At 34.4% G+C, this 10,142-nt stretch overlaps 1 protein-coding gene and 1 non-coding gene across 2 annotated transcripts; one reads left to right on the top strand and one right to left on the bottom strand.

The window, feature by feature from the left end:
• The first annotated feature begins 1,497 nt into the window (after positions 1–1,497).
• LOC101266101 (heptahelical transmembrane protein 4-like) lies at positions 1,498–9,360 on the top strand. The gene is made up of 4 exons (XM_004234598.5): positions 1,498–1,647; positions 2,625–2,908; positions 6,598–6,868; positions 8,429–9,360. Exons 2-4 carry the CDS (start codon positions 2,628–2,630, stop codon positions 9,077–9,079), a joined length of 1,203 nt encoding a protein of 400 aa, XP_004234646.1. The 5' UTR covers positions 1,498–1,647; positions 2,625–2,627; the 3' UTR covers positions 9,080–9,360.
• A 91-nt stretch (positions 9,361–9,451) lies between these two features.
• Positions 9,452–9,525, bottom strand: TRNAT-AGU (transfer RNA threonine (anticodon AGU)). The gene has a single exon. It is a non-coding gene; the product is annotated as a tRNA-Thr (tRNA).
• Positions 9,526–10,142: the final 617 nt, after the last annotated feature.

Raw genomic sequence — 10,142 nt, 5'->3', positions numbered from 1 at the left:
ACAACTGCTTACACTTCATATTTCAACTCCTCTCATAAATCAATAAAGAGATAATATCTATATAACTTGCAAATAATTAACGTTTAATTAGAGTATTATCTTCATAAGATATATAAATTAAAATTTATTGAGGTAAATAAAAATAAAGACAAAAATTAAGATATCGTAATACTAAATTGAGAGAGAATAAAGGAAGAGATATAAAATGAACAAATAGGGGTAAAAATAAAATACCGCATAAAGAAAAATAGAGAAATTGTGTTAGAATTTTGAAGTAGTTCATTTGATAGTAAAATTCTGAAACGTTGCATTATCTTTTTCATCAAAGAGTTGCAATTAAGTGGATGCATTTCTTTTTTTTTATTATTATTGAAATTCTGTATCCATAACCATTTTTTCCATAATTAAGCACACTAATTATGGACTTAATTATGGAAAAGTAAATATTGATTACGAGGAATGAAATGAGTATAATTTTAAAATGCCAAAATGATAGCCTTTGAAATTTTTTATTTATAGCAAGGTATAATTGATCATTAATTAATAATTATTAATAATACAATTGTGTAAAAATAGAGAAAAATGCATAGATCTTAAGTAAATAGACAAATACCTTTTGTGATCATGAGGCATGCCCTACATTAACATGATAATAATAAAATAATAATAATAATTATTATTATTATAATAAAAAAAAACTATGGGCTTATAGCAAAAAGCTTCATGATAATATCCTTAACATATATACATACATTAAAAATTAATCAAGAATAGATAAAATAAACTCTTCGCTTACCTCTTTTGCTCTTCATATAAAAAGCTTCATAATAATTATCCTATTTAAAAGGATGCTAACATATATACATCAAAAATAAAGAGTACCAATGGATAAAATAATAGGAAGAAGATGAAAGAGAGAGAAAAAACTACATGAAATTCTCCAAAAAAGTATAAGAAGATATGAAAAAAAAATACTTACATGAAACTCCAAGGAAAATGTCTAAGAAGGTATGAATAAATAGGGAAATTAATTGTCTAATTGATTACATGTGATTAAGAATTATAAAAAAAATACGTAGGTTGCTGGAAAAAATGTGTGATCATGCACATTAATTACACTATTATGTATTTAGATGTTACATATTTCCTTTTGAAAGGAAGAGTTTAAATGTACTAAAGGCTAATAATAAGGAAAGTGGATAATTGTTTTTAAAGGTTATTGAACATCAATTAAATGAGAGAAAAAATATTAAAATTCTAAAAATTAAAATAAAATAGTATGCTGATCAATGAAGCATGTCACATCAACATGATTTTATTCGCCTTTATATTGTATATAGATATAGATTTGTATTCAATACCTTTGGTCATATTTTTACGTGTCATAGATCATTATTATCATAATTTTATTTAAAAATTAAATTACAATTTATATTTAGATTCATTTATTTTATATTTTCCCATTTACCTTAACCAAGTTTATTTATTTTTTATTATTATAATTCCGGTATTGTTGGACCTCATTGATGAACAGCCGTTTTTCCCTTTCTCTCTCCTCATTTCAACTCTGAAATTCTCTCCGGTAGAATTATATTCATCCAATTATCTGAATCGCCATTTTTCAAAAGCGTTTTCCCATTCTTCCAGGTAAATTACATTCTTCATTGTTAATTTTTCTCTACAATTCATGTATCAGGATATTGCTTTTCATATTTGTGATTCATAATTGCGTACAATTCTGCCTTTTTGTCTCAATTTTATTGGTTACTCTTCCTTTTTTGGTCAATGATTTTTTAGTTTTTGAAAATTTGGGGGAAGGGGAGTGTGGAGCGGATTACAAGATGAGGAATCAAACGCTCAGCAATAACAGAAAAGTTGGGATAGTCAAGCAAACTAATTGAACTACCTTTTGATCAACTTTTAGGCTCAATTGGACTCGATTAGTTTATTCTTTTCAATTGATACCAAAAACTATATGTAAATACTACAAATGGGATTCTCTCTGGTGATATAATTGGAGGGTATAGTATAATGGTAAAGATTTTTCTTCCTTTAACCACAAGTCTCGAGTTTGAGCTAATAGAATCCTCTTCAGTATGGTGCGCTAAAACCCCATAGTGGGATTTTCACTGCATGGATTTGGATTAGTTGTGTCCTGTGTCAGAGGCTTGAATTTTAGTAATGATAAATGATATCACCTCGTAACAAATTTGTGATAAGATCCATTTTGAATACAACAACAATGACAGACCCATTGTAATCTCACAAGTGGGACAGAAGAGTGGGGCCTGGGGTAGTGTGTACGCATACGTTAGCATATTGGAAGAGCAATCAACCAAAATAACCATGAATGGCTACGATATTATAAGTTTTGTACCTACTTTCCAAGAGTCCCTTAGCTTTGAACAGATAAAAAAGACCACAGTAGCAACAAGCAGGGACAACAACCAGAAAGTACAATAATTTGGGTTAAAGATGCATTTTGAATAGTTGATCCTGGAGAATACCAGATATGTTGTCGGAGTATTTGCTCTCTATGGAAAGTTCTCTTTTTTATGCATCTGTGTTTGATAATATTTCAGCTGCTTCATCTATGTGCTTTTTTTTTTTTTGATATTTGACAGTTAATGGTTCAATGGAAGATGGGAAGCGATGTTGAAAAACTTGAAGAGGCCTTGAATGGTAGTGGTTCATCTGAAACTCAACCATTCCGTGATTCAATTTCCAAGAAAGAAAAGCAAAAGAGATTGTGGAAGAAGGTGAATAACCAGCTGGTGGAGTATCATTCCTTGCCTGGCTATTTGAAAGACAATGAATTCATTCTTGGTCATTACCGATGCGAATGGCCAGTGAAGCAGGCTTTACTCAGTGTTTTCACTATTCACAATGAGACTCTCAATATTTGGACGTAAGAATTCCCACTCTTCCTCACTTTCAATAATACCTCTTTGCCTCATATTATATAGTTTGTGGTAAACAAGTTAGGGACTTCATTGGGATTTCTTGATATTAAACATTCTATGAAGAAAGAAAGAAGAATGTGAAGTGTGATTGGATTCAAATCACAATTTTCCCACGAACTCAAAGATTGGAAATATTTGAAGGTTAGCTAAGAACCTATCAGAGAGACTAACATAAAAAATTGAATAGGAAGAAGAGAAAGATCACACATTAATACCAAATGAAGATATTGCAGTTCCCTTAATTCACTTCAATTTCCAACTAATCCTTGCAACTGACTTTCCTCTATCTAACTGAATGCACTATGCTTAACAAACTCCTTAGCTATATACAAATTCAACTCAGCTGTGCCTTTAGCCTTCCAGCTCAAATTCAACTTAGTATCGCTCTTCCAGATTGATTCCAGCTCAACTCTAGCTCGATTAAGACAAACATGCATCAAAATGCACTATGATGCTTTTCTCTATGAGATGTTCTTGCAATTATTAACTTGGGAGGTTCTCTGAACTTGGAGCTTTTTCATTTATGTCAGTCACACTTTATGATGGTAATTTTGCAAAGCTTCTCAGGAAGCTCTAAAACTCACTTTTTAATGGAATATCCACGCTGCATATATTAAGATGATGTTACTCAGTGTCTCTCAATTCCTTATTCGCTACTTTATATGGAGTGGTTATTCAAGGATAATTTGAGATTCCAATACAGAAATTTTTAAGAATAAAATATTCTGCAACTAGATGGTTACTCCTGTGAGCAATCTATGTATAAGTATTTGTCCATGTATTTGTCCCAATTTTATAAGTTTTTGGGTACAGTGGGAAAGAATGGGTCAGATGATGCAAAACCAAATTAGCATCATTATATATCCCTCCTCTTTGGTAGGTTGTACTTAGAATAGTTATTGGCAAGATGGTTCAAGCTTGTCTCTCTGGATGTTTCTAAATCTAAGTTTCTATAATAAGGCATTAATCATTGTGTTTTATCTTTGTATTTAGGTATGAGAATATAAAACTTCTATAGTTTTCAAGCTAATTGCTTAAATGACTGTATTATTAATCAGAAACAATTTTGCTGCTTAAATGACTGTATTATTAATCAGAAACAATTTTGCTGTGAATTTTCTGTTTGTCTAAAGAAGAAGATATAATGGCTTGGAAGGCAGTCAACTTCTTCTTTTCATATAGGGCTTTGCCTAGCGATAGTCATAACATCTCTTTGATGCCTCTTGCTTAACTAATGATTGACTTGTATTATCCTTGGGATAAAATTCCTATTTAAGTCATCTACTAGATTGATCAAATACTTTTTAGTGGTTCTTAAAAGATTCAGCAGAGGGTTCAGTAAGTGGAGAGTGTAGTTAGAAACATCTTCTAACAAATTTCACTCTGAAGTGTGATCATAGAAAGAGTTCTGGAGGACCTCTCACATCCTTGAACAAATTGTATAATCTATGTCGATAGCTTATATATGTTGAGCTATGAGGATTGACAATGTACTTGTACTCCTTGAGTCATTACTACTGTTAGGGCTTGATTAGTCTTCTATTTTCTCCTTCTATCATAATATCTGATTCTGTTACGAAGGATGGGATTTGGACCAAAATGGCTAAAATAGATTAGATAGTGCATAAGCTCAGTGAAATTCTCTATTCTGATTAACAGATGCCCATGTGGCTTGGGCTTCTTCTCATCATACAGAGGTCTGAGACAAGTGGACCCCTTATTCCCTTTTCTCTTTATCTTGGCCATGTAAGGACCGAACAACCTATTTCAGACAGCAAAAGCAAAGGGCTGGATCAGAGGTTTCCAAGTGGGAAATAATAAAATAACTAACCTAGAGATTACTCATCTACAATATGCAGATGACACTCTAGTTTTTTGTGATGCAGTACAGGAGCAAATGCTGATTTTGAGGGTCATCTTCAATAATTTTTGAGGTTGTTTCAGGTCTGCACATAAACTGGAGCAAGAGTTTCATCTATCCAGTCAACACAGTACTAAAAGTTGAAGAATTAACCAACATACTAGAAGGGAAAGTGGGTGAATTACCAATAACCTACTTGGGAATGCCTTTGGGGTCTAAGAGCAAGTCAAAAGAAATATGGAGTGGAGTAATTGAGAAATGTGAAAGGGAGCTTGCAAACTGGAAGTGTCAATATGGAGTGGAGTAATTGAGAAATGTGAAAGGAAGCTTGCAAACTGGAACTGTCGATATTTATCGTCAGGTGGCAGACTAACTCTCGTTAACACTGTCCTAGATGCCTTTCCCTTGTACATGATGTCATTATTCTCTATACAAGCTAACGTAACCAAGAGGTTGGATGCGATTAGGAGGAACTTCTTATGGCAGGGAAGCGAAGATAAAGAGAAAGTACCATTTGGTCAAATGGGAGGAACTGCTGGTAGGTAAGAGAGGGGGTGGACTCAATATCAGAGAGCTGAAAACCCAAAACAAAAGTTTGATGATGAAATGGTTGTGGAAATTTGTCTCACCAAAAGTATCGCTATGGAAGGAAGTAATAATAGAAAAATATGGCATGGAGGATAAATGGATGACAGAGGTGGTCACCAACCCTTACAATTGTAGTGTATGGAGGTCTATCAGGAACCTATGGCAGTAGAACATGCTGCAAGGTGGGCAATGGAGAAAATAGCTTTTTGGAATGACATTTGGTGTGGACAAGAAGCGCTCAAACATGTTTTCCCTGTACTACATAGTCTGAGCCAAGGACAAGAAGCAACAGTGTTATGGACAGGACAAGGGTGGAACCTGTTTCTAAGAAGGGGCTTAAATGATTGGGAGATGACAACCGTATCAAGATTTCATGATACAATGCAAATGGCTACCAATTGACAGGAGAGGAAGATAGACTAGTATGGAAGGGGGAGAGAGGCGGAGAGTTCACTGTAAAATCAGCATACAGAAAATCAGGTCTACGGAGGAGCAGCATGAAGGATGGATCTGGAGGATGATTTGGAGAACAGAAATTCCTACAAGGTGAATAGCTTTACATGGCTCTTGGCAAATTAGGCAGGCAGTCAGTCTTGACACATGAGAACTAAAACAAGAGGAAACCCAATCTACGTTCTAGTTGCTATCTATGTGAAGAACAGGTGGAGACAGTCAACCATCTCTTTTTACACTGCAAATGGACTGATCAATTGTGGCAGATGTTTATTAAAAAGATAAAGATTAAGTGGACAAAGCCTGGGAGTATTATAGTCCTACAATGTTGGAACAGGGATGGAAATGCAGGAATAAATGAGAAGAGATGGAGGAATGACCCAGCTTGCATTTGGTGGACAATTTGGAAGGGAAAGGAATCAAAAATGTTTTGAAGGGAAACAGGACAATATCTAGAAAATAAAGACTAGTTGCCTAGGGCTTTATTGTTTTTGGTGTAAACAAGTAGTGATAGGAGATGCTGAAAATGTGTTTAATATTATTGACTGGTTGTAACTAGAAGGTCCTAGGAATGATGTAAGTAAAACTTTTTGGAGGGGGACTACACATTGATGTTGTATACCTGTGGATATATAGAATTAACGTTACCTTTCTCAAAAAAAAAATTAATGTGTAAAAATGAAAAACCAAGAAGAATTTCTTATTGTATCTTGATTTCTCTGTGTGTTGCAGGCATTTGATAGGATTCTTTCTCTTCCTTGTGCTAACTATATATACTGCAAAGAAGGTCCCGGATATTGTGGATCTTCAGACTTTACAAAATCTCCCTGAAAAGCTTAGCAAGATTGATCTACACAAATTACCAGCAGATCTTTTACCATGTATTCCTTCTTTGCCGAATATGCCTGATTTGCACAAACTTCGAGAGAATTTACTGCAACTCCTATCAAACTGTCTACCTGATCGATTTTCCCATGGCAATCATACAGATGTTGGTGTTCTGGTATTGTTCCCTCCTCTTTGTTACACAAATTACTGCTTGGAATCTCTTTTGTTTGAGCTTAAACACTAATAAATGTTCAGCTATATCTATACTATACTTTTATTCTTTAGTTTAGTTTCGTATTCTTGATCACACTTGGTGCCTTAATTTGCAGTTTATGTCATTGATGGTCCATATATTTATGTTTACTGAAAATTTCTTATTTCAGAGTAAGCTAGATCATAGATTACTGATTTCTCATCCGTTTCTTCACAGCTAAAAGTTCTCTCGAATGAATTCTACATTATCTATTTTTGAGCTACGTTGATTTGTTTCATTTCACTTTTTTGGTTTTCTGATATTTTAAGCTTCTGTATATATATCAACATGAGTAAATCTTACTTCACTCTTGGGGAAAGGAAGAATTTAAGTGTTGCTTGATGCCCTGTAAGCATGTGTTGCAGTATCAAACCTGTTCAATTACCTTTGTTTACTTTAAACGATGAAAAGCCACATAAAGCTTTGTTATTTTTATTGGGTTGTGCATGTCTCATCTTCTCTTAATGCTTCAGTTTGAGGTATTTATACTTGTTTTGCCTATACCTAGAGATGAAAAAATCTGTTGTTAGTGTAAAGACGTTGTTTTTCTATAATTAGAATGCCAATGAATTAGTGACTTATTTGCTTTGTACCTAGATATTTGAAGACGGCTTGATGTCAAAATTGTTTCCCTGATCGGATTGCTTAAAATATCATTGAGTTCATTGCACATTTTGTGTCTTGTCTCTTTGTGTTGAGTGCACGTCTCCATTGCATGAAGTGGCATGGCAAATTGTGTCATGTCTCCACACTCTGCCTCTGTTTCCGAAGTGTGTTGCATTACACAAATTCATTTCTCCCTTGTTAATGGACATCCGATCTTAAAGTGTCTGCATATGAGCTAGGTTGAAGACCTAATGAATGTGTGATATTAATATGACTAAGGAAACTGACCTCAAAAGTGAAGTATTAATCAGTTTCATTAGGAAGTTTCCTCTAGCCCTGCGCATTTCTAAATGATGACCAATTGAGGTGGAGCCAGGATTTGAACTTTATGGGTTCTAGCTCCGCCCCTGATGACCAACATAGTGATGACTGTCCTCTCAAAAATAACAAAACAAGATATAGATTTTAATCATCAATATTACAATGTCAATATATTTATTGGTGTTACCCTGTTACTTGCACAACAAAAATTCATCAGAGCAGAAATAATTTTATTAGGTCAGTATAGTTTTCTCTCCTATTTTTGTGAAGGTATATCCACCAGTCGAGTGTTACCCTTATGTGTCTTCCATTTGTTCTGACTTTCATCTGCTGGAAATTTTCTTGGATTTAAGTTTTCTTCACCCTGAATAGGTATTCTCTATCACTGTCATTCTGATTGAATGATTGTTTCCTGAAGAACCTGCTGGTTCACAACAAATGAAGAAATTTCAGAAAGTCATTAGTAAATCTATTGATGAATACTTACAGAAAAAGCATTTGTTCTCTGACCATCTTTAGTGATTGATATATCTCTATTTTTTTGAATTTGTGCAGCATAGTGTTAAGGATGTGGCTAACGTGATAGCACCACTAATGGTGAAGCCTATAACGCGGTGGCCATTCTATGCCTTCCTTGGTGGGGCAATGTTTTGCTTATTAGCAAGCAGCACATGTCATTTACTTTGTTGCCATTCAGAGCGATTATCGTATGTAATGCTGAGGTTCGACTACGCTGGTATTGCTGCGTTGATATCAACTTCATTTTACCCTCCTGTCTATTATTCCTTCATGTGCTACCCCTTTTTCTTAAACCTCTACCTGGGATTTATCACTGTCCTGGGAGTTGGCGCAATGTTGGCTTCTCTCCTTCCTGTGTTTCAAAAGCCAAAATTTAGAAGCCTTCGAGCAGGTTTATTTTTCGGGATGGGCATGTCAGGTGTGGCACCTATCCTACACAAGTTGATTCTCTATTGGAACCAACCTGAGGCACTTCATACTACTGGTTATGAAGTTCTGATGGGTGTCTTATACGGCATTGGAGCATTAATCTATGCCCTTAGAGTTCCAGAAAGATGGATGCCTGGGAAATTTGACATTGCTGGCCATAGCCACAACCTATTTCATGTACTTGTAGTGGCAGGAGCTTATACACATTATCGCGCTGGATTAATTTATCTGCAATGGCGTGATCAACAAGGGTGCTAAGAATCAATCACCAGAGGGGAAGAGTTCCTCAGGATTTTGATTGGTGGTCTATCAGTTTCGTTATCATTTAAATGTATATCAACAAAGTGGATGAGAGGTCACCAGACCCTTGGTTGTTGAACCAATTTTCAAGAATGGTTAATTTTGCAACTATCTTAAGGTAAATTTGCTTGCCTGAAAATGTAGAGATTGAAAACCAATTCTTTAGGTTCGGAAAAAGGGTCAAAAATGTCTTTTGTTCTAATGGATATGCTCGGTATGAAGGAAAATGTTCTTGTGAATTGTTCCATATATTAGGTGTCTATGTCTCTATCGAGATGCATATGATCTCACAAATCTATTGCCAGTAATAGAAAAAGAATAAGCTATTTTTGCTCTCGTTGAGAGTCAAACTCAAGACCTCCCGCTTACTAAACGGGTGCTCTAACCAACTGAGCTACGAGAGCCGACACTAACAACGTGGTGGACATTATATAAACTAAATCCCACTGCTGCTATATTTATTATTTCCGCTGTTTTTATTTGACATGGAGTTAAAAATATTTTTTTTTTTTAATTTTCATGAACTTAAATAAAAGACATCAAATGTATCAAACTGATTTTTGATATCTTATACAGTCAACAAGTTTCATAGATTTTGTAGTCCAGATTTTTATTTTTTTTTTTGGGGGGGGGGGGGGGGGGGGGGAATAGAAGATATATTTTACTATTGTATAGTTACTAACCATCATACAAAATAAAGATTCACATGAGACTAAAAATAGTTGGTATTTCAAAGCCAAAATCTATCATTTTTCTTCGTTCATGCATAATATAATTCATCTCAAATCAGATGTGGATTCATGATTGAACCAAGTTCATAGTATAATAAATTTTTTATACATGATTTAGAAAAGAGAAAATTGTATATAATTGCAAATTATTAATTCAAATCAAATGATATAGATATATTTTGATTTAATTGTACCCTATAGCAAATTATAACTATTTTCGCCACTCTCCTTGGTGGAATCTCGCTCGCCACTCTCGTTTGGTGGCAGTCTCACTCGCCTCTCTAGCTTTT

The sequence above is a fragment of the Solanum lycopersicum genome, chromosome 3 (assembly GCF_036512215.1).
Source record: "Solanum lycopersicum chromosome 3, SLM_r2.1".
In the NCBI taxonomy this organism is placed as follows: domain Eukaryota; kingdom Viridiplantae; phylum Streptophyta; class Magnoliopsida; order Solanales; family Solanaceae; genus Solanum; species Solanum lycopersicum.
Note: the sequence above shows the minus strand (reverse complement) of the source record. Positions and strands in the feature narration are given on the sequence as shown.